Source organism: Lissotriton vulgaris, chromosome 2_2, assembly GCF_964263255.1.
Source record: "Lissotriton vulgaris chromosome 2_2, aLisVul1.2, whole genome shotgun sequence".
NCBI lineage: Eukaryota > Metazoa > Chordata > Amphibia > Caudata > Salamandridae > Lissotriton > Lissotriton vulgaris.
In genome coordinates this window covers 322,439,191-322,464,483 of record NC_141688.1, presented here as the reverse complement: position 1 = coordinate 322,464,483, position 25,293 = coordinate 322,439,191, and the positions used below count along the sequence as shown (strand labels likewise).

General features: G+C 50.2%; 1 protein-coding gene across 2 annotated transcripts in view; it reads right to left on the bottom strand.

Annotated features, from left to right (window-relative positions):
- Positions 1 to 396: 396 nt before the first annotated feature.
- SPI1 (Spi-1 proto-oncogene) overlaps positions 397 to 25,293 on the bottom strand; it is a 118,775-nt gene continuing 93,878 nt past the window's right edge. For both annotated transcript variants that reach the window (XM_086959699.1, XM_086959698.1), the window contains exons 4-5: positions 13,108 to 13,261; positions 397 to 1,974 (exon numbers count right to left, since the gene is read on the bottom strand). In XM_086959699.1, the coding sequence (XP_086815825.1) occupies positions 1,658 to 1,974; positions 13,108 to 13,261 (471 nt within the window). In that variant the 3' untranslated portion in view covers positions 397 to 1,657. The remainder of the gene's footprint in view (positions 1,975 to 13,107; positions 13,262 to 25,293) is intronic.

The window sequence follows — 25,293 nt, the reverse complement described above, 5'->3', positions numbered from 1 at the left end:
CATTGCTGTGTCTCTGGGGGGGGGGGTGCATTGGAGGTCCATGTCACCCCACCCCCCATACCCCGCCCCTCATTTCTGTGTCTGTGGGGGGGTGCATTGGAGGTCCATGTCACCCCCACCCCTCATGCCCCGCCCCGCATTGCTGTGCCCTCACTGCCCTTTCTTGCTCCTCCTGGGTTCCTGCCACGTGCCCTCACCCTCCCCTTCCTGTGTCACTTTCATGTCCTCCACCAATGCCATCTCTCCCTCCCTCGTGACCCTCAGTGGCTTGCGTAAGTTTGACGAATATACGTGGTACATACAGCAGTGATTGCAGTGATTTTAATTAATCAAGCAATAAAGATATATATATAGACTGGCGATGACGTCAGAGACCGGAAAAATAGGAAATCAATCTGAGCTTAAAGCGAAACATTTATTTAATAAATGAAAACGGCTCACAAGCTTAGAAACTGGCATAAATTAAGTAAACCTGGAGAAGGAACTCTGGGAAAGCTCCATTTCTGGGTAAGAGAAGTCCTCAGTGAAACGCGTCATGAAAGCGAAACGCGTGTCAGGAGCTGCTCTTACTATATTCCGGTGGACTTCAGGGATACTTTACCAATATGTCCTGGAATGTTGAGTACTTACGTCGCTTCGGCATGTTGGTATTGAAACCCTCAATGATTTTGTCAGAATCCTTCGCCAGCAGCAGGCTGCTGGTGGACCCTTGCATTCGGCTGAGAATGCTGCATTCGAGAACTTTCCCGGAGCTCCTTGGCTTTGCTCTTTGTTACATGTAAGCCTTTGATTCTATTGCGGCATTTCATTATCTATAATCAAACTCAGGTCCAGAAAACTGAAGCTAAAGCTCATAGGAGGCAGGTCAAGGGGTGGGTATCTCCTGTGAGGCCAGAGGCCAGCAGATGCGCCCTGAGAGCCAGCCGCCACTGAAGGAAAAGAAAGGGTGCGTAACCCCCAGTGCATCCACCACAAGCCCCTCTCATGGCCACAGGCCTCGGCTGCTGATGGCAGCATCAATGAAAGGGCTCTCCTGCCCTCTGACAGGTGACCTGTCCAGGTTGTGTGAACGAGGGCTTCCCCATACATGACCCTCTGGAATGCTACATGTCACCTGCACAGGCACTAGCTCTGGAAAAGTGGGCTGTGGATCTTAGCGCATATTCCCAGCGGACACCTTGTGTGAGCTCAGGCAGGTCTTGAGCAATGATCCGGTTGGTTCTTGAAGTGATTTATAATACGGGTAGCCGTGCTTCACTCCCCTTGCACACTCCATCTTATTCAGGGGATGAAGCTGCAGATTTCAGAAAATAATGCATTGCTAGATAGCTCATCAGCATTGACACGTTTCGACTCAACCATACGCCATTTGGTCAGAGGCGGGTGACGTCTTGTGCATTGAAGTAGAGGTCTCACAATATCTCTTCTGTAACTTTCATTACAATTTTACCTACAATAATAATGTTCAGAACATATGTTACCCCTGGAGTTTTCCCATCTCTACAGCTGGACACGGTGGCGCCCCAGGGGAAACAGGAAGTCTTTCGTACCGGAAATATGAGGCTACAGTAATGTCCTCAGGAAGCAGAGAGGCACCATGGGGGAGCAGCAGAAGCAAGCTGGGGGCCTCTGCAAGCTTCCCACCCTGGCACCCCCCTCAGAGCAGAAAGTGCTTCTGCTCCGGGTAGGCCTTCACCAGGACCTCTGGGCTGAACTGGTAGGTCAGCTTCTTCTTGACCTTCTTGACCTCGCCGGTCTTGCCGTAGTTCCGCAGGGCGCGCGCCATCTTCTGGTACGTCATCTTCTTGCGGTTGCCCTTCTGGATGCCCCAGCGGTGTGCCAGGGATTCCTTGTGCTTGGAGGAGAACTGGAAGGTGCCCTTCTCCTTGTCCACCCACCAGATGCTGTCCTTCATGCCCCCGCTGCGCAGCAGGTCCAGTAGGAACTGGTACAGGCGGATCTTCTTCTTGTTTCCTGTGGAGAGGTAGGAATCAGAGAAGACATTCAGAGGGATACGGGGTGCATGAAGAATGGGGCCCACGAACAAGAGGTACTGGAATCAGGAGCAGAGAAGACATCAAGAGTGATACGGGGTGCATGAATATTGAGGAGCACGAACAAGGGGCGCAGGAAGCAGGAGCAGAGGAGACATTCAGAGGGATACGGGGGTGCATGAAGATCGGGGTTCACAAACAAGGGGCGCAGGAATCAGGAGCAGAGAAGACATTCAGAGGGATACAGGGTGCATGAAGATCGGGGCGCACAAACAAGGGGCGCAGGTGTCAGGGGCAGAGAAGACATCCAGAGTGATACCGGGTGCATGAAGATTGGAGCGCGCAAAGAAGGGGCGCAGGTGTCAGGGGCAGAGAAGACATTCAGAGTGGTACGGTGTGCATGAAGATTGGGGTGCAGAAACAAGGGGTGCAAGAATCAGGAGCAGAGAAGAGATCCAGAGGAATACGGGGTGCATGAAGATTGAGGCACAGAAACAAGGGCGCAGGAGTCAGGAGCAGAGAAGACATTCAGAGTGATACCGGGTGCATGAAGATTGGAGCGCGCAAAGAAGGGGCGCAGGAAGCAGGAGCAGAGAAGACATTCAGAGGGCTATGGGGTGCATGAAGATTGGGGAGCACGAACAAGGGGCGCAGGTGTCAGGAGCAGAGAAGACATCCAGACTGTTACAGGGGTGCATGAAGAGTGGGGTGTGCAAAGAAGGGGGTGCAGAAATCAGGACCAGAGAAGACATTCAGAGGGATACGGGTGCATGAAGATTGGGGTGCAGAAACAAGGGGGCGCAGAAGTCAGGAGCAAAGAAGACATTCAGAGGGATATGAGGTGCATGAAGATTGAGGCGCAGAAACAAGGGGCGCAGGAGTCAGGAGCAGAGAAGGTATCCAGAGTGTAAGGGGTGCATGAAGTTTGGGGTAATTGAACAAAGAAGGGCGGTAGGAGGAGAAGATACTAGGAATGGCATGGGAACGCCCAAATATCAGGGCACATGAACACAGGGTGGCAGGATGGAGGGGGGACATTGAGAGTGACATGGGGTTCATGAATATTGGTGAAGACAATGAAGGGGCTCAGTAATTAGGAGTGAAGAAGACATTGGAAGTGATATGGGGTGCACATTTCATGAGGTTACATAGGCCCCGGGTACAAACACCTCCATTTTACATATTCACATTTAATAATTACATCTGTTTGAACAATGCTTGCACACACGCATGGCATAGTGTCCTCAGAACTGTTTTGCTTACAGTTACACTTCTTCGTAGGCGCATTCTCATCCTTTAGACCCTTCTGTTCAAGGACGGGGTACACTGCACAAAATGTTGTTATTTGTTGTTGTCTGTATGGCGACAGCACTGGGTGGAATCAACAGTGATGGCCGGAGAAGAGCTCAGACACATAACAAATGTGTCCAGTTTACGTATACAAACTGCGCCGCATCTTTGTCTAGACAGACGAGCCTTTCGATGGGTTGTCGAGGTCGCCCCATACCGGAATTATAACCTAGGTAATCCTGTCACTCTCCTGAGAAGGACAGCGGCCTGTTCTACACCAAGACTGACTCCCAGGTGACACACGCGCACTTAATAGGGAGGTAGACCACTCTAAGGTCTACCCGCACACCCTATGCCCTCTAGGATAGGCAGCACTAGGTAGGAGCACAATTAAATGCCTTCATATGATCAACGCAAACGCACAATGGTTGAATTGTTAATTCTGTTCACCATTCTCGTAATGCTGGTTACAATGTTTCGCTCCATTCTATTTCTAATTGCAGTTGTACGTATTTTACACAAGAGTCCAGTTGCTTCAATAAATATTCAAAATGCCAATTTGTGTACTTCCTGTGTGTCGCTTTGAGCATGCCTGAGTTAACAACAAAAGGGCAGATCTGTTTCCACGATTTCCTTGAGGAATCGGAGTTGTCATGTTCTGAGGTTGCAGACACCATCCGGTACCTTGGAAGGTTAGCGGTCCAGACGGTGCACTGTCAGAGCCAGGAATTAGACCAACATAATCTGATGGTATTTGCGGACAAAGTCCCACATAGTTGTAACGCTTATGTTGCCCAAATGCACAGTCTTACTGAAATAGTAGGAACTGTACAACACACAAACAAGGGGCGTTAGAAGCAGGAGCAGAAAAGACGTTGAGAGCGATATGGGGTGCAGCACACAAAGAGCTGAAGAGGGGGTGAGGGATAGGAGGACATGACCCCAACACAGCGAGATTGAGAGTCTCAACCGCGGTGAGATAGTGAGATTGTAAGTTAGAGGAGGAAGGAGAGTACAGATAAAGAGCACGGGACGTTGCAGAGGTCCTATGAGTTACGGGCAGTACATCCACGACCGGAGGGTGCAAACAGGCGTCCATAGACAGATGGGAGGAGGTAAAAGGCTAGAAGGTCTTGCTCAGCGCCCTCATGGTGCGAGTGAGTGGGTACGAAAGACTCAGGTCAGACCAAACCAGTTAGAAACCAGCAAGACATCCTTCTGTTCACAAGTACTAAGGAAGGTGGCTTTCTGTAGACCTCTCCTCCAGTACCGCAGATTTGATCTGTCCTCCTCAAGTTGATATACTGCAGAGCCAGGGTGATCCTGATAGTTTCGAGTAGCCTCACTAAGGAGGTTCACCTACAAGAGAGGCCTCCCCTAGACAGGGTCTCATTTCAGCTGGTGGACAGACATCATCTAATTAATTTGGATTTAATATTTGTGACAGACTAACCTGCTGCTTTGTAGATAAGTGGTACAGTGTTTGGGGAAAGAGATCTGGCACTGGGAATCTGGTTAGCAAGGACCCAGTGCAAGTACAGGTCGAAATCACATCAGACATCAGGCAAACAGTGGGGGCAAAGCATGTCAAAAGAGGCCCTTTCCACAAATGAAAGCGGATGAGACTAACCTTTCCCTAGAGACTTTTCATCTTCTAATGGGAAGACCATGCAAAGGCCATCTGCATTAGCATGGGCAGTCCCAGGTATGTGTTTGACTGTAAAGGTCATTCCCTGTAAAGATATGGACCAACTTAACGATTTGGGGTTTTCTCCTTTCATCTGCATTAGCCACCTGAGAGGTCTGGTGTCAGTTTGGACAAAGAAGTGAGAACCAAACAGGTGGGGTCTCAGCTTCTTTAGGGAGCAAACCACAACAAAGGCTTCTCTCTCAATGGGACTCCAATGCTGTTCTCTGCGGAGAAGCCTCCTGTATATAAAAACAACAGGTTGGTCTTGGCCTTCATCATTCATGGGTTGCTCCGATCCCATGTTCAGAGACATCTGTCTGCACTATGAACTGCTTGGAGTACTCTGAGATTTTAGACTGGGTGCTGAGCACACTGATTCTCTCAAGGTGTCAAACGCCTTTTGACAGCTCACGGTCCAGTTTACCTTTTTGGGACTTTTCTTAGAGCTCTATTTTTTGGTGGGGCCACAATGGACCCATATCCCTGAACAAACCTCCTGTAGGACCCCGTCAAGCCAAGGGATGCCCTGACTTGGGGCTCCTGGTTGGAGATGCCCAGTCCAGGATGGTCTGGATTTTTGACTGTAACTTGGCCTCCACCCACAAGGTGGCCTGAGTATCAACCCTTTCCCTTCCCTACCTGGCACTTGGTGGCCTTGATAGTGAGGTCTGCCCTCTGCAGAGCTTCCAGGACCTTTTCGAGGTGGATTAGGTGATTCTGACTGGTGGAGCTAAAGACAGCAATATCATCAAGATAGGCTGCAATAAAGGACTCCAATCTAGCAAGAACTTTATTCACCAGCCTCTGGAAGGTGGTAGGGGCATTCTTCAAAACAAAGACCATCACAGCGAGCTGGATGTGCCCACCTGGAGTGGAAAATGCTGACTTTTCTTTTGCTTCAGGGGTCCAACCTGTCTGTTCATACCCTGATGTGAGATCAAAGGTGCTAAGATGTATGGCTGCCCTTACCTGTCAGTGAGCTGAGCCCCTCCGTCCCGGGTGAGTGGCTGTGCTATACCAACCTCTGATTGATTGATTGATTGATTGAGCTCAGCAGCTCTTGGCATTGAATAAGCATCTGTCTTGGTAACTGCATTGAGGCTAAGCATGAGCGAATTTTGCGGATCTCGCGTTCGCGAATTTTGCGGATTTGCGGATTCGCAATCCGCAAAATCCGCGAATTCCCGCGAATTTGCGGATTTTTTTTTTTTTGTGTTCGCCCGTGTTTCTGCCAGTTCGCGAGGGTTTTGTACACTTTCGCAAATTGCGAACTTACCTGTCGGGTCGCAAGTTTCGCGAACTTGTTGTTTCTACGTGTCCAGCCTGTTTGGGACACTCTTCTTCATCACTGCCACTCTCTGTCACCACTGCCACTCTCTGACTACTCATGCCACCCTCTGGCCCACCCATGCCACCCTCTGTTTCATCACCACACCCTCTGGTTGTCCAGTGTACATTATTTTCGGCAAAGCAAAGCACACCTTCCCTGCCTCAAGTGACCTGAATTAATTTGGGGCTGATTAATGTGTCACAGAATATTTTTTTAGCTGGCACCTGCTTCCTTAGTGCGCCCTGATTAGTGATCTTTTGCACTTGCTAAGTGCTTTCATTGTTGCAAAATTAGTTACAACACCTGCCCTGCCCCAACTGACAATAATGAATTAGGGGCTGATTAATGGATTTTAACTTCCAGCCTGGCTCCTGCTTGTCTCCCTTAGCTGTAATTCAGGACCTTTGTGGCATATGTGTAACTATTCTGAGGTTCAGAGCAGGGTCACATAATAGTTTCAACTGGCAACTGAACTCTGGAGGGGCCCCTCAGGAAGCACTACAGGAAATGGCTACTAATGATGAGCCTGAACTTTTGAACCTGGTAAGTAGTTACTTTCAGTTTTGCTAAGATCGTATTTCTGCAATTTTGCACTTATTCGCGGGGCGCGAACTCACGCGAACTCACGCGAACAGTGCGAGCAGTGCGAGCAAAATCCGCTGCTCGCGGATTTGCGGATTTTGCGGGAGATTCGCAAATCTCGCGGATTGCGGATTTCCCGAAAATCCGCAAAATCCGCGAGCGGAACGGATTTTCCGCCCATGCCTAATTGAGGCCCCTGTAGTCCAAAGAAAACCTCCACCCTGAGAATGAGGCTCGGAAACTAACACACCGGGGCTGGCCAAAGGGCTCTCTGAGGGTTCAATGACACCCAACTCCAGCATCTTGCATACCTCAGCTTTATTTCTTTCCTTGACATGATCAGACTGCCAGTATATTTTGCTTTTGACAGGTAGGCTGTCTTCAGTGTCCACATCATTTATACACCAGTTAGTCTGTCCAGGGGTCAAGGAAAGAGCACATCATACTGCTTCAGGACATGCCTGCAGTCCGTCTGCTGTTGGGCAGTGAGAGTGTCCGAAAAGACCACTCCATCGACTGATGCATCTTTGCAACTGTGCGAGAGGAGTTCAGTGTGAGACTCACTCTCTGCCTCCTGTTCTCCATTTGTAACCATAAGCATGGTCACACCAGCCCTGTCATTCTGTCACTGTAGGGTTTAATGCAGTTTACATCTATCACCCTTTTGGGCTTTCTATATGTGCCAAGGTTCACTAAGTAAGTGGCCTCCCCTTTTCTCTCAAGGACAGGGTAGAGTCCAGTCCATTTGTCCTTGAGGGCCTTGGTGGAACAGGCTCTAAAACCCACACCTTCTACCCTGGTTGGAACTCCACCACGGCAACCTTTTGATCAAACCTGAACTTCTAGAGCTCTTGGCAGGTCTCAAGATTTTTGTTTGCGTTTATCGTGTGTTCAGCTATCCTTGAATGAAGGCCAAGTACATAATCCATAATGTCTTGCTTTGGTTCCAGGAGGGGTCTCTCCCATTCTTCCTTGACAAGGCAGAGGGGTTATCTTACAGGTTGTCTAAACAAAAGTTCAAAGGGGGAAAATCCAACTCCCTTTTGTGGCACCTCTTTGTACGCAAAACACAGGCAAGGTAGCAAGACATCCCATCTCCTTCTGAGTTTTTCAGGGAGTCCACCAATCATGCCTATCAGGGTCTTGTTAAATCTTTCAACAAACCCATTCGTCTGCATATGGTATGGTGTAGTGAACCTATAGGTCACCCCAAACTCAGCCCACATGGATTTCAAGAATGTAGACATGAATTGGTACCTCTGTCTGACACTGCCTCCTTAGGAAAGCCAACACTCTGAAAAATACCAAGGAGAGCCTTGGCCAATGCAGCTGCAGTGGTGGTCAGGGGAATTGCCTCAGGGTACCTGGTGACATGATCCACTACCACCAGAACAAATGTGTTCCCTGATGCTGTTGGAGGGTCAAGCGTGTAGGAGAGTAGGGTCTGTCTTCAGTCTTCTAGTTGCAGTAGAATGTTGAAGGTCCAGAGTTTCATTTCAGAGTTTCAGTTCAGGACAATCTAATGTCTCTAGACACAGCTCCTAGCTTTATACTAATCTAAGGGGCTGGATTACCTGCTAGGTCCCTCTTATGGGTGGACCTGGGAAGGGGGTGGTTACACCCCTTTCCCTTTGTCCAGTTTCGTGCCAGAGCAGGGCTGGAGTGCCCCAGCAACTGGTTTGAACCAGGCTATGCATGGAGCACCTTGTGTGTTCCAGGCAGTGTCTGGAATAGCATCTTTCCATTGAACCCATCCTGCCCCAATACACTACAGGCTGTCTGGGGCTAGCACCTCCCTCGACAGGAAACCTATTGTCCAAGCCTCCCCAGCGGGAGTTTCGTCCAGAAGCAGGAGGTCAGACTCGTGTCTGTGGCAGCAGCATCCATTTTGTGATGCTGAGGCTCTGTTTAACTTTAACCGGGTAAAGCTACAACTACATGTCTTCTCCCTCTAGAAGGGTGGAATGCTACCGCCGCCACCAGGACTGCCGGTGGGGTGCGGGGGAGGGGGGGGGTAGTATTCCAAAGCGTATGACACCTGACACAACATGTTTTGATAAAGCCAAACCAAAGTTAGCATTAACCGCGAGGATTATAATGCACTACATGGTATGGCTATATCATAGAACAGCTATAAGGACATTGTTCCGAAAGCTGCAGACAGCCTCAGCTCATGCTATAGCACCATCTCACATAAAACCAAGCACTCTGCCTCCAGGATTGTTAAGGCCTGCCATAGGAGAGACTTATAGGTGTATATGTGTCTATATATGAGGTTAGATATAGGTATACTATATCTAAAGCAAAGGGTGATTACCCCACCTTGCCCCAGCTGAGTGATCAGCCAGTTGTGTCAGTTTGGATAGCCAGCCAGAGGTGGCATAATACATGCTGCAGCCCCTGGTAGGCCTTGGATGCACCTATGCCCTGGGTACCTATGATACACTATACAGGGGCTCATAAGGTGACCCAATATCCAATTGGAGATGTACCTAAAGTACATGGAGGCCATTTTACAGTGAGAGCAGTAGGCCTGGGGCCCTGATTAGCAGGATCCCAGGCCAACTAAGTCGAAAACCAGCTAAACACTAGGCAAAAAATCTGGGGTAACCATAGTCAGGTATCCACCTTCCTGCAGACACCAGTAGCTCTACTACCATGGCGATGCTGGCACAGGTGTCCCTCAGGGATTCCACCCTAATCCCATTGATATTTGGCTCTTGTCTGTATCTCTCCAGGTCACATCCACCCCTCTCTACGAGACTAGAGTTGCCTCAGTGAGCACTTGACAAGGTCAGGGCCCACCTGTGATCCTATCTGAAGACTAACAACTGCATTTCCTGTAGATAATCTGGAGGCATTGTTTATGTTTTTACAGCTGAGGTCTCCAGTTCGGTGTCCAGTTGTCTTGCAATGAAACCACAGAGCCCTCTTGGGATCCCAGTTCTTAGCCTGGTACCCACCCTTGGACTGGGATGAGTTTATGGGCCTTCCTCCGGAGCAGGTTTTTGGGGGCCTAAAGAGGACTCGTTTTTGTTTTAGTCTTTTTGGTCACCATCTTTCCCTTGGGGAGTCTTTGTGACCTCTTTTTTTGCCATCCCACCAGTGGTAGTTTTGACCCAGTGGTCTGCCTTTTTCCCCAACTCTAGACGAGAAAGTGGACCTGAGTCTACCAGATGCTGAAGTTCCTTCTCATTGTAGCAATTACTCAAAAGATGCTCCTTCATAATTACATTGCAAACCCCTTCAAAGGCATTCACATTGTTACTGTTAACAAACCAAATAGTGTTTTCACAGAAACGTCAACAAATTCCATCCAGGACTGACTCAGGGTTTTTCCAGTCTCCCTGAATCTAATTTTGTATTCCTCAGTGGTGAGTCCAACGTCCTCGATCAGGGTGACCTTCATGAGGTCGTCAGACTCAGCATCTCTTTCAGGCAATGTCAGGAGTCTTTCCCTGGATTTCCCTGAGAGTCGTTCCCACAAGAGAGGAGCCCCATTTTCTTCTGGATACTTTCCTTCCTATACAGGCCTTCTCAAATGCAGTGAGCCATTTGGTGATATCATCACCATCTGAATATTTAGGGACAATCGCTTCAGGGAGTTTTGAATCATAAGAACCTTCACCCTCCCTCTTTATTTATATGCTGCCTCCAGAGATATGTCCTAGGCCCATCTCTTTTCTTTGTCCTTCTATTTCCTGGAGCTGAGCTTCTACGTCCAGTCTGCTGGTCAATCCTTCCAGCCTGAGGTCCTCATCTGAGGGGTCCATTCTCAGTATCATCTTTATTGGCAATATCTTCATCCTCAGACTGAACTACCAGGTCAGGGTGATCTTTCTCAAACTGAGCTATCAGTTTTTGGAGATATTCTTTTTTTGAACATTTGCCTGTTCTGATACCGTGGCCTTTGCAGAGCCTGCATTGAGGCATAGCTCAGGTCTATGCAAGAGGTCAGGTCGAGCACCTGATCCTGGCTACTGGTTTCAGGCATTATTTTACTAAAGTTGGGACCTTTTTATGGAGTTAAAAAACATAACTACACACAAAATACTTTGTCCTAACTAAAGTTCAGATTTTGACATTTCTATACAGTTTGTTTCAGGGACCTATGCAAGGCCCTACTAGTTAGTTTTAGAAATTTAGAAAAAATAGACCATTCAAATATTTGACTAACTAAAGACAATTTTGGGATTTACTAATGTGGTCAAATATTGACAAAGTTGTTCCAGCAAACACAAAGTGTTCTATCCCACTGCTGAACCACCAGTTGCAGGACGCTGGCTCTCTATGTAGGGTACTAAAAAGATATACACTGCGCAGGGTCCAGTGGAACTCTTGCTGGTACACAGAGGCTAAAGTAGATAATACTAACGCTCTTTTGCGGTAGTGTGGATGAGCACTTATCAGAGGGTAGTGCTCTAAAATATGCATGTCTTTTTGGCCGGCGGTCTTGGGCCAGCCAGCCAGACACGCGCATTTTAAAGTTCTCTAACTCAGCGGCCTTAGACAGGTGGGTTAGAGAAAGCGCATGCCTCCAGTGCTATTAGGAGCGCTGGAAGGGGCTGCTCTATCCAATCCTAGCGCTGCTTTCATGCTGTGAAAGCAGCATCAGGATTGGGTAATGCAGTTTCCTGCTTCCGGGTCTTACAGAAGACCGCGCAGTGAAGAAAGGAAGGTAAGTATAAATCTATACTACTATTATAAAGAGAGAACTTGCACCTTTGGGTAAGGTAATCTCGGGAACTACAGCGCCAATCTACACACCCAAGACATTTTAGAAAACCTCATGGCAAGCAGAAGGACATAGGCTACATAAAAATAAAAATAAAACGTTTTTTAAAATGTTAATAAATTAAAAAAAGTAGTCCCTTGCAACTAGCGCCGGCCGCGACGTCTGCGTGAGGGGAGGAGCAGCGTTGACCAGAACCAGGAAGAGCGGAGGACAACAGCGCCGGTAGGAGCTGCGAGAACCGGAGGAGCAGTGGCAGTGAGAGGTACGTTGCTGGTTGCTGGGGCGGGAGGCGGGAGGGAGTCGGCGGGTGCACCGCGCGGGCTGCTACCTAACTTAAAACTAATGTTGATGGAGTCCGGGCGGGAGGGCGGGCGCGGCTGCTACTTAACGAGCAGTGGCAGTGAGAGGTACGTTGCTGGTTGCTGAGGCGGGAGGCGGGAGGGAGTCGGCGGGTGCACTGCGCGGGCTGCTACCTACCTTAAAACTGATGTTGATGGAGTCTGGGCGGGAGGCGGGCGGGGGGGGCTGCTACTTAACTTCATTCGGATGTTGCTGGAGTCCGGACGGGAGGCGGGAGGTGGGGCGGGGCGGGGCGGGCAGGGGAGGGGGGGCGGGAGGGAGTCAGCGGGTGCAACCCTCGAGAGCATGCTGCCCCAGCCACCTTCTGCGCCGGGGTAAAAATGCAGCCCCCAGCCCCCTTCTGCCCCAGGCAACGCTGGGGCGGGCTGCTAGTATATATATATATTTTGTTTGTTATGTCCTCTGCCTCCCCACCTTGGGCACATGCATGCCCCTGGCCCCACATCTTGGGCACATGCCAGCCGCCACTGAATGCACTTACAGTTCGAAATTATATCAGGCAAATAGTGTGGGCGAACCATGCAAAAGAGAAACTTTCCTACAGGTGGAAATCCTGGACTACCTTGGAGAGGCGAGAGGAGGCCAGAGTAAGACGGTGTGGGCTGTCAGTGATTTCCTTTGAGTGATATGAGGTAGTGAAGAAGTTGGAGGCTCTCAGGAGTTGAGAACTGTGACCTTCTGGGAGTAGCACAGTGGGAGGTATCCAGAGGTGGGAATCTTGTGACCCTCCCACCCCCCTAGGAGTGATGGGAGGTGTAAAACCGTGGTAATACAGTGATCCCCCTGGATCGATGAGCAGCATGAGACAGTGGGAGGTATCAGGAGGTGGGATCTTGTGCCTCCCTTGGAATGATGCGAGGTAGGGAGACAGGGGTCAACCTTCTGAGGCAACGGTGAGATGTTGGAGGGATGGTGAAGGAGTGACAGGCCTTGGCAGAGGATAGAAACCACAGTATTTCCATGTCCGGGGCACCTCCTCTTTAAGTTCTTTCTGCTGCCCCTCCACCCCCTCCCCCACCCTGTCACTGCTCAGCCCTATCAACTGAAGAAGGCTCATCCCTCTGCTCACCCCCAGTGGAATGGAAAGCCCACTCTTGCCCCAGGCCCCCCCGACAGCCCAACTCACCTGGGTCCAGGTTGATATTCACAGGGCTTGGGTCACTTGTGTCCACTTCTCCATCGGACACTTCCAGGGGAGGGCTCAGCCCCCTCTCCACATCATCATCATCAGAGCTGGGCGGGACGGTGTACTGGAGGCACATGCGGGGCAAATAGTTCAACTGTTGGTGACAGAAAGAGGGAACGAGAGGCATATGAAGGTCGAAGTATCTTTGAGGAGTCAATGTGACAACAACAGGCATATGAAGGACAGATTCTTGTTTCATGGCCAATGGGAGAACTAGAGACACATGAAGGACACAGAATGCCTGAGAAGCCAATGGGACGCTGAGAGACATATGAACGACACAGGATGCTTGAGAAGCCAATGGGACACCTAGAGACATATGAACGACACAGGATGATTGAGAAGCCAATGGGAGAACCAGAGACACATGAATGACACAGGATGCTTGAGAAGCCAATGGGACGCAGAGAGACATATGAACGACACAGGATGCTTCAGAAGCCAATGGGACACATAGAGACATATGAACGACACAGGATGCTTGAGAAGCCAATGGGAGAACATGGCACTTATATAGGACGCAGGATATTTGAGATGCCAATGGGAGAACCAGAGAGATATGAATGACACAAGATGCTTGAGAAGCCAATGGGACACCTAGAGACATATGAACGACAGAGGATGCTTGAGAAGCCAATGCTAGAACTAGAGACATATGAAGGACACAGGATTCTTGAGAAGTCGGTGGGATGCCTAGAGACATATGAACAACACAGGATGCTTGATAAGCCAATGGTAGAACTAGAGACTTATGAATGACACAGGATGCTTAAGATGCCAATGGGAGAACCAGAGACATTTGAAGGACACAGGATGCTTGAGAAGCCAATGGGAGAACTAGAGACATATGAAGGACACAGTATGCTTTAGAAGCCAATGGTAGAACTAGAGACATATGAAGGACACAGTATGCTTTAGAAGCCAATGGTAGAACCAGAGACATTTGAAGGACACAGGATGCTTTAGAAGCCAATGGTAGAACTAGAGACATATGGATGACACAGTATGCTTTAGAAGCCAATGGGAGAACTAGAGACATATGAAGGACACAGGATGCTAGAGTAGCCAATGGGATGCCGAGAGACATATAAAGGACACAGGATGCTTGAGAAGCCAATAGGATGACGAGAGGCGCATGACGTACACAGTATGCTTAAGAAGACGCCAATGCGAGAGCTAGAGACATATTAAGGAGAAGGATATTTTACAGGCAAATAGGAGAACGAGAAACATATAAAGGTCAAGGATGTTTCATGGGCCAATGGAAAGGCATATGATGGACAATGCATTATTTGATTGGCAGTGGGAGGAAGTAAGGCACATGGTACTTTATGAGGGTAAAGATAGAAAGCAAGGCACTGGAAGGGTAACAAGTGTGCCATGGGTCCTTTTAAGGTTTTTCCCCCAAGCTCCCAGGGGACTCTGGGACACCGGGCAGTCAGTGTAACAAGCATTTCCCGGCGTAGGATGGCTCCTTCTGCAGAGCTGGATAAGTGCCAAACCACTTGTTGAGCCCTGACTCTTTGGGGGTGGGGGGGCTGCAGGGACCAGCAGCAGGAACACAGATTATTACATAAAAAACACACGGTAGGAGGTACCTCACTTAAAATCCACAGGGGCCTGATGCACAAAGGCCAACGATCTGAAGTCAGTGCAACCAACTTAAAAAACAAAGAATCAACTTGTAATGCTCAAAAGTGTTTGTGATTCAACATTAATATTATGAATCCTAAAGTGCGAGCAGGAAACTTCTTCAGCGATTTACAAAGGCAAGAGGGAGGCTCATGAGCATCACCCCAGGGAGTGTAAGGCCCCCCCAAAGAAGAGTAAATGGTGGTCTTCAAGGAGGCTGAGGGGGTGTCCACCCAGGGAGACTAAGGTTGTCACCCATAGGGAGGCTAAGGGAGCCCCTCCTGGGAAGTCTAATGGGTGCTCACCCAGATAATCTAAGGTTTTGACTCAATGAGGCTAAGGTGTGACCTGCATGGGGTCCAAGGGGCACCCCACAATGAGGCTAAAGGGTGGCATTCCAGAAAGGGTAAGGGGTGTCCACTCAGGGAGGCTAAAGGGCATCCACCTGGAGGTTTATGGGGGCCCCCCAAGGGTGTCCCCCTCAAGGAATAACAAGGGGCACACCCTAGGCAAGCTAGTGGACACACCTCTAGGGAGGCGAAGGCGGGGTCCCCCAACAAAGGCTACTGATGATTCCTCAAAGGAAGCTAAAGGGCGTCCCTCCAAGAGAGGCTAACAAGTGCTCCATTTGGAGGCTAGGGGCGTCCCTCCAAGGGGGGCTAACAAGTGCCCCCCTTGGAGGCTAGGGGCGTCCCTCCAAGAGAGGCTAACAAGTGCCCAACCAGGGAGGCTAGGGGCGTCCCTCCAAGAGAGGCTAACAAGTGCCCCCCTTGGAGGCTAGGGGCATCCCTCCAAGGGAGGCTAACAAGTGCCCCCCAGGGAGGCCAGGGGCGTCCCTCCAAGGGGGGCTAGCAAGTGCCCCCCAGGGAGGCTAGGGGCGTCCCTCCAAGGGAGGCTGACAAGTGCCCCCCAGGGAGGCTAGGGGCGTCCCTCCAAGGGAGGCTAACAAGTGCCCCCAGGGAGACTAGGGGGCATCCTGCCAGGCAGGCGAAAGTACACCCCCCTGCGAGTCGCGATGGAACACACAAACTCCTCGTGACTATTGACAGATGACACTCTGGCTGTGAGGATGCAACCAACCACGGGTGCAGACAGGGGTCTCAAAGACCACCGCATTCTCTCCACCATGTGCCATTCACAATGTGCCTCCCCTCATGGTGCGTGATTTGTATCACTCTAATGTATAGCTGGAAATGAAAGATTTGCATTTCGTCTAATGAAACATAACTGCACATAATTTTCCTGAAATTTACGTGAAAATACATTACATGCGTTTCACCCACTGCTTGTCACCACCCAGAGACAAACGGACTCATCAGGCGGTTTGATGTGACCCAGAATTCTGTGCCAGAATCTTGACTTAAAGACATTAGGGGAGGAGGGATTCATTGTTCATTTTTATTTTATTTTATTTATTTAGTGTTTTATAGAGCGCGAACCAGACCTGTGAGGGTATCAGTGCGCTTTACAGTAGCATCAGGTGGGATACAGAACAAAGGGGGGAGGAGAGTCCGGGGATAAGGGAACAAAAAGAAACAGTATATGGTAAAACAAACAGTCATAATATTCGACTACTATAAGCGATAGGAGCAACGATGCAATAAACTAGAAAAGCAGTCTCATCACCCAGAAGGATGGTTCAAAGTGCAGGGTGGGTAACATAGGGGAAGGCAGAAAATGAATAGTACAGTGATGGTAGGTAAAGTCAGGTTGAGGGGGTGAATGTAGCGTGAGCTTTGGGAGAGGAATTTGCCCTCTAGGAAAGATTTGGTCTCCTTTTTGAAGTGGGCTAGAGATGGTATTCTTCTAATGTCAGGTGGGAGTGAGTTCCATATTCTTGGGGCGGCCCCAGAGAAGGCCCGTTTGTATGTTCTTTGTGCGGGTTGGAGCAAAAGGGCTCTGGTGGACCTGGAGTTTCTGATTCCTCCAGATAATACAAGTTTCTGTGCAAGAAAAGCAGGGGACTTGGAATAGAGAGCCTTTTGGGTGATGCAAGCCAGTTTGAATTGGATTCTGGCCTCAAGAGGAAGCCAGTGCAGAGCTTTAAGGTGGGGCGAGATGTGGTCAAACTTCTTAGAGCCAGGTAGAAGTCTGGCGGCGGCGTTGAGGCAGGCTTTCAAGGGTGCCAGAGAGATCTTGGGTAGGTCTGCGAGAGTGGAGCAACCATATTCTAGTCGAGAGATGACTAAGGCCTGGATAGCCGATTTTAGATCGGGAGGGTCGAGGAAAGGTTTCAAGTTTTGTAGGTAGTTCAGGTGAAATCTGGCGGTTTTGGCCATCACATTGATATGGCCCGCATGTTCAAGTTGCCGTCTAAGGTAATTCCAAGGGACAATGGTAGGAGAGCAGTTTAGCGCTGTGATAGTCTTGGTCCAAACTTGGGTGTCTGTATTTGCATTGGGTGGCGAGATGAAGAGGAACTCTGTTTTATTGGCGTTGAGTTTAAGCTAGTTTGATGTGAGCCAGTGACAGTTAGTTTCAAGGCCTCATTCAGGGAACGGAGAAGAGATATTGATGTAGAGCTGTGTGTCGTCGGCATACATGTGGTAGGAGATATTAACAGTGCGCAGCACCTCTGAGAGCGGTTCGAGGTAAAGATTGAGGAGGGCAGGGGATAAGGTTGATCCTTGGGAGACTCCAACTGTGATCGGAGAGGAGGCGGATAGGTTGCCATTGATCAGGACTCTCTGCGAGCGGTTCTGGAGGAAGGATTGGAAACAAGCCAGAACGGTGCCATCCAGGTACATCCTAAGTTTGAGGCGATTCAGGAGAATTTCGTGGTTAACCGTGTCAAAAGCCGAGGATAGGTCAAGGAGGATCAAGAGACAGGTTTTGCCTTGGTCAAGGGCTTGAAGGTTATCATTGACAATGTGGAGGAGTGTGGTTTCCGGGCTGTGCCCTGGTCTGAAACAAGATTGCAAGTCATCTAGAAGGTGGAAGTTGGAGATTTGTTGGCTAACTGTTGTTGTACACATTTTTCCAGCACTATTTGGACACCTGAAAGAGCAGCCAGAAGCAGGAGTGGTGTACCCATCACCCCCCACTCCCCTCCAGTCAGGAGAAGCAGGCTCTTCGGTGTCAGTCCCAAGATGGAGACCACATGAATACCCGGATGGACAGAATCTACCAGACTGTGCATAATGCCAGAGACACCAACTATGGCTGCCGGAGAGGACACGTTACGTGCCCACATTACCGGTCTTGTGAAATGAATGCCTCAGTGTGTACCACAAGCAGCCTTCAGTTGTCCCTGCTGCCCTCTGGGTACCAGAACCAGCCCAGGGCTCTGCCTTTGCCTTAATGAAGATGCAAGAGGCACTCTCTGAGGCTCAGAGGTGTAGAATGTACTCTTTACATTTGAGTAAACTTTTCTAGCCAGAGGGGCACGGTGAATGGCATGGGACATTGGTCACGCAAGGTAACTTCTCTCATTTGCACAGGGGGCCTCGCCAGAAGAGAGGTCAGAGGTAGGAGTCGTTCTCAGGTCTAGCAGCACTTGGACACCCCCAGCAGAGAGGCCAAGAAACGGATGATTCCAGGACAGCCCATGCCTTCTGGGCTCTTGTTTACCAAGGAGCTCACAAGGCAGCTGACAGGTGGCCACCCTCATGGAGAGGAGCAGCTCCCAGCTTTACAGCTCCATAGCTCATCCGTGCACCCCTTCACCATCCAATGCGCTGCCGGCCCCTGGTCCCTGCAGCATCATATATTCCCATGGCATTGCCCCTTCTTGCCCCCCCTTCCCCTGGTACCCAAGGCATTGCCCCTTCTTGCCCTCCCTTCCCCTGGTCCCCACTCGTGTCTTCCCTTGGCATTGCCTCCTTTGGCCATCCCTCCCCCGTTCCCACTCATGCCTTCCCATGGCATTGCCCCTTCTTGTCCTCCCTTCCCCTGGTACCCACTCATGCCTTCCCATGGCATTGCCCCTACTTTCCCTCCCCTCTCCTGGTCCCCACTCGTGTCTTCCCTTGGCATTGGCCCCTTTGGCCATGCCTCCCCCGGACCCCACTCATGCCTTCCCATGGCATTGCCCCTTCTTGCCCTCCCCTCTCCTGGTCCCCACTCGTGTCTTCCCTTGGCATTGCCCCCTTTGGCCATCCCTCCCCCGGCCCCCACTCATGCCTTCCCATGGCATTGCCCCTTCTTGCCCTCCTGTGAGAAGTTGGCCTGATAGGTAGTGTTTCCAATTCTGGAACCACTGGTTATCAGTCCAAACAAACCCCAAAGATGTCAGGTTGTAAGTCAACCTTGTAGACAAGCTATCCTAGTGGTAGCATGGACTAAGCAGCCTTAAAGGCTTAACTTAAGAGGTCGTGTTAAGCGAGCTGTTTTACCACATACAATCCTGTAATCAAATGAAAGGACACCACACAAGTATATATTATAAAAATATATGTATTTATTTCTAAATTACTCCCCAGTACTCTTTATGAGGAAAGGGGCACAAGCGTTAAATCAAAAGCACTGTTACACATATAAAGTTGCACGTTTATGGATGAGGGCGGGTGGCCACTCAGACCATATATCAAAAAAGTGGTATAAGTAACACTTTACGAACAATGGTTAGGCCTAGGGCCTAGAGATTCGCTGGGAGCAGTCAGGACAAGCAATGAAGAAGTCGGGAGTAGCCCACAGGAGACGGGTGCAGCACGGAAAGTGCGGCGCGCACCAATGCACTGTCAATGGTGCGTAAAAGTCAATAAAAGTGAATAAAAAGATACTTCCGCTGAACCTAGGAACACAAAACTTTAGACACAGACCCTAGAGGTGTGTACCAGTGTAAAGACACCGGCGTTGCAAAGTTACCTCACCCACAGGCCGTGGGTGCACAGGGTCGAAGTGGCGTCGGGTTCTGTCACGCAGGTTCTTGGTGCTTGGAGCTGTTGCAGCTGCAGGCGCTGGGAAGCAGAAGTGTCCGGTGCGATCCAAGGGTGGATCGATGTAGAAAAGTACCTGAAAGCAGAGGGGACAGAGTCTGGGTCACTCAGCAGTGACCGGGGTGGAACCAGGACGGAACCAGGCAATGTCGGGCGCAATCAGGCAGTTGTCGATAGGCTTCTCTCCGCTGTCACGTGGGCTCTGGGGCATCTGCGACGTCCAGGAGCGGGTCACGATCTGTCCCACGTAGGCTCTCGCCGTCAGCACCGTCGGCTTGAAGATTGTAGCAAACAGCACTTGGCAAAAGCAATCCACGCGGAACCGGGAGATTGCTTATCACTCGAACCAGGAGGGTCAGAGTGGGTGCTCCTTTTCACAGGAGCTGGTGCAGATCTGGAGCAACCAGAAAAGCAAGTCGGATTTCAAAGTTCGTCGGCACAGGGGCCACCAGCCAGCTGGCAAGTGACCGGGCCAACGCGTCGAGCGCACACAAGCAGAAGGGCCCCACGCAGCACTCAGCGAGTGTGGAGGGGTGAGCTTTGGTGCAAGTGGAGCTCGGGGCTGGGGCTTCTCAAACCCCGGTGTACAGCTTCAAGGGTCACTCGTGGGCCGCACGGTCAGCGTCTCGTGGCCTTTTCAAGATGGCGTGCCCCACGCTTCCGGTCGCCTCCACGGGTCCCAGCTCTGCAGGGACTGTGGATCGGGCAGGTAGAAGGCAGGCAAGCTTGATCTCGTCGATCTCTGTCGCTCGAGTTCCGGCGGGAACTGCAACAAAGCAAGGGTCGAGGGCTGGATGGTGCCTGTTTGCACAGGGTGGTCACTCCTTGACCACAAGGGAGATTCTTCAGTCTTCTCACGTCGTGTAGAAAGTCGAAGGGTCCAGATTTCGTTTCTTATGTTTCTTCAGGATGATCTGAGGTCCGTTGGGACTGCTCCCCCTCTTATTCGAATCTAGGGGGTTGGACATCCTGCTAGGTCCCCTCCTATGGGTGGGACCCAGGAAGGGGGTGGTTACACCCCTCTCCTTTGATCCTGGCCGCGCTGGGACAGGGGCTGGGAGGCCCCAGAACCGGTTTGGCCGGATCCTGCAAGGGGCAGCCTTGTGCTCCCCAGGCAGTGTCTGGTTTCATTGAAACCTCCCTACTCCAATCCACTATCTCCTGTCTGGGGTGGTTTGACACCGCCCTGTGACAGGAAACTCTTTGTCCAGGCCTCCTCTGCCGGGTTTCGGTCAGCAGCAGGAGGTCAGACCCGTGTCTGTGGCAGGGGCATCCATTTTGTGGATCTGAGGCTCATTTTTAAATCAACCGCGTTTCAGTAAAGTAACATGTCTTCTCCCTCTAGAAGGGTGGAATGCTACCCCCGTCGCCAGAACTGGCGAGGGGGTAGTATTCCAATTCGTATGACACCTTACACGACATGTTTTGATAAAGCCAAACCAAAGTTGCTATATAACCGCGAGGATTATAATGCGCTTAAGAGTATATGGTATGGCATTATCCCGGATCAGCTTAGGGAGTTGTTCCCGACAGCTGCAGACAGGCTCAGCTCACGCCAGAGCACCATCTCACATAAAACCACGCACTCTGCCTCCAGGATTGATGAGGCCTTCCATAGGAGTGGCTTACAGGCTATATATGTGTCCAGATATAGGTTTAGATATAGGTATACTATATCTAAGCAAGGGGTGATTACACCCACTTGCCCCAGCTGAGTGATCAGCCAGTTGTGTCAATTTAAGAACCAGCCAGGGGTGGCAAAAGCTATGCTTCAGCCCCTGGTAGGCCTTGGTGGCACCTATGCCCTGAGCACCTATAGTGCATGGTACAGGGGCTGACAAGGCGTCCATTTCCAATTGTGGTATGTACCTATAGCACATGTATTAAGAATTTAGAGAGAGAACAGCAGGCTGGGGGTCTGATTAGCAGGCCCACAGCCTCAGTAAGTCGAAAACCAGTGAAGCAAAAAGCAAAAATTGGGGTGACCATAGGATAGCAGACCCTACTCTCCTACATAACCCCCCCCCAAACGCAGGGACATTAAACTTAACCTTGACCAGATAAGTCTTCATGTTCTAAGTGGAAGTACCTGGAGAGACCATCTGCATTACCATGGTCAGTCCCTGGGCGGTGCTCCACTGTAAAGTCCATCCCCTGTAGGGAAATGGACCACCTGAGCAGTTTGGGATTTTCACCCTTCATCTGATTTAGCCACAAGAGGGGCTTATGGTCTGTCTGAATTAGGAAGTGAGTACCAAACAAGTATGGCCTCAACTTCTTCAGGGCCCAAACCACAGCAAAGGCCTCCCTCTCAATAGCTGACCAACGTTTCTCCCTGGGGGTCAGCCTTCTGCTAATAAAAGCAATGGGCTGGTCTTGACCATCTTGATTAAGTTGTGAAAGCACAGCTCCCACCCCCAACTCAGAAGCATCTGTCTGTACAATGAACTGTTTGGAGTAGTCAGGACTCTTCAGGATAGGTGCAGAGCACATGGCCTTCTTCAGGTCATCAAAGGCCTTTTGACAGCTAACTGTCCACTGAACCTTTTTGGGCATCTTCTTGGATGTCAAGTCATTCAATGGTGTCACAATGGACCCATAGTTCTTTACAAATTTTCTGTAATACCCAGTCAGGCCCAAGAAGGCTCTGACTTGTGTCTGGGTAGTTGGAGGAGTCCAGTCCTGTATGGTCTGGATCTTGCTCTCCAGTGGCTGAACTTGACCCCCACCTACTAGGTGGCCCAAGTATACAACCTTGCTCTGCCCTATCTGGCACTTAGTAGCCTTGATAGTCAGGCCTGCCTTTTGCAGGGCCTCCAGAACCTTCTTCAGGTGGATCAGGTGATCCTCCCAGGTGGAGCTAAAGACAGCAATATCATCTAGATATGCTGCGCAAAAGTCATCCAACCCAGCAAGGACTTGGTTCACCAACCTTTGGAAAGTGGCAGGTGCATTCTTCAAACCAAAGGGCATTACCACAAACTGATAATGTCCACTAGGGGTAGAGAATGCTGTTTTGGCTTTTGACTCTTCAGCTAGTCTGATTTGCCAGTAGCCAGCTGTCAAATCAAATGTGCTCAGAAACTTGGCAGAAGCCAATTTATCAATGAGCTCATCTGCTCTTGGGATGGGATGAGCATCTGTCCTAGTGACAGCATTGAGACCTCTGTAGTCCACACAAAACCTCATTTCTCTCTTCCCATCTTTGGTATGAGGTTTTGGCACAAGGACCACTGGGCTAGCCCATGGGCTCTCTGATGGCTCAATCACTCCAAGCTCCAACATCTTTTGCACCTCAGCCTTTATACAATCCCTGACATGGTCAGGTTGCCTGTAGATCTTATTCTTCACAGGCAGATTGTCACCAGTATCCACCTCATGGGTGCACCAGTTAGTCTGACTGGGTGTGAGTGAAAACAATTGTCTGTGGGCCTGCAACACCTGTCTGCAGTCCACCTGTTGCTGCTCAGTGAGGCTGCCTGCCAAGGCTACTCCATCAACTGAACCATCATCAGGGTTCTGGGAAAGCAGGTCTGGGAGAGGGTCACTCTCTTCCTCCTGTTCCCCATCTGTGGCCATGAGGAGACTCATGTCCTCCCTGTCAACAAATGCTTTCAAACGATTGACATGGAGCACCCTGTGGGGGCTCCTAGGGGTGCCAAAGTCAACCAGGTAGGTGACTTCTCCCTTCTTTTCAATGATAGGGTAGGGTCCAGTCCATTGGTCCTGGAGAGCTGCTGGCCCCACTGGGTCCAACACCCACACCTTCTGCCCTGGCTGGTACTCAACCAGAACAGCCTTTTGGTCATGCCAGGCTTTCTGTAATTCCTGACTGGCCTCAAGGTTTTTGGATGCTCTCTCCATGTATTCAGCCATCCTGGAGCGGAGACCAAGTACATAATCCACAATGTCTAGTTTAGGCTTTTTGAGAGGTAACTCCCATCCTTCCTTCACCAAACTCAATGGACCTCTTACAGGGTGGCCAAACAAAAGTTCAAAAGGGCTGTAGCCAACCCCCTTCTGTGGGACCTCTCTGTAAGCAAAGAGCAAGCAGGGTAAAAGGATGTCCCATTTCCGCCTAAGCTTCTCTGGTAACCCTTTTATCATTCCCTTTAGGGTCTTGTTGAACCTTTCCACAAGCCCATTGCACTGTGGATGGTAGGGTGTGGTAAACTTATAGTTTACTCCACGCTCTTTCCACATTGCTTTTAAGTATCCAGACATGAAGTTAGTACCTCTGTCTGAAAGAACCTCCTTTGGAAAGCCCACTCTTGAGAAAACTGCAATGAGGGCTTTTGCCACCACAGGAGCTGTGGTGGTCCTCAGGGGAATTGCTTCTGGGTACCTGGTGGCATGATCCACTACCACCAGTATAAATCTGTGCCCAGATGCTGTTTGAGGATCCATGGGACCCACAATGTCTATTCCAACTCTTTCAAAGGGTACCCCCACCACAGGTAGTGGTATCAGGGGGGCCTTTGTTGTGCCACCTGACTTACCACTGGCTTGGCAAGTGACACAGGAGCGACAAAACTCCTTGACATTTTCTGACATGTGAGGCCAGTGAAAGTGTGGAACAAGCCTGTCCCAAGTCTTGTTCTGGCCTAAGTGTCCTGCAAGGGGAATATCATGGGCCAAGGTAAGAAGGAAGCCCCTAAACTTCAAAGGTATAACCAACCTCCTGGTTGTGCCAGGCTTGGGGTCTCTAGCCTCTGAATAAAGGAGTCCTTCATCCCAATACACTTTATGGGTACCTTGAGCATTCCCTGCAGCCTCAGCAGCAGCTTGCTGTCTGAGGGGTTCAAGTGAAGGGCAATCTAATTGGGCCTGCCCCAGGTCTGCCCTTGAGGGTCCCCCTGTCCCCAGAAACTCAACCTGATCAGGTTCAAGCTCCTCAGAGACAGTCTCCTCTTGGACTGCAGAATCAGTTTCCTGTGAAACCTGATCCTCAACCTGGGGCAAGTGGGAAGGCACAGCCTTAACCCTCTTGCTCCTTCTCTTGGGTTGTGGTTGGTCTATTGTTTCAAGATCCACCACTGGTTCAGGAAGGCACTTCTTAGCCTGAGACCTTGTCACTGCAAGGACATGAGCTGAAATCCCTAGCATTTCTGCATGAGTCCTGTACTCCACTTCTGACCAAACTGAGCTTTCAAGATCATTGCCTAACAGACAGTCTACTGGGAGGTCTGCACTCACAACAACTTTCTTTAGGCCATCTACCCCTCCCCAGGAGAAGTTCACAACAGCCACACTATGGGAAGTAGTGGAGTTGCTTGCATTGGTCACTAGGTAACTTTCACCTAGTACAATTTGTCCAGGGTCCACAAAGCCAGGTGCCACCATTGTGACACTGGCACAAGTGTCCCTGTAGGCCTGAGCCAGTTTCTCATTAATTAAGGGAGTCTGCCTATATTTGCCCAGGTTACTGGGGCTTACTGCAGTGGGCAAAGATATGTCCACATCATATAGGAGAACTGCCTGTGTGGGGATTCTGACTAGGCCAGATTCCACCTCAGTACCCAGGGTCAACCCTACTAAACCCTTTGGCTGTGTACCACCACTGCTGACTGTACTAGGGGGTGCAGTTGCTTTAGGAGCTGCAGTGGTGGGGACTGGA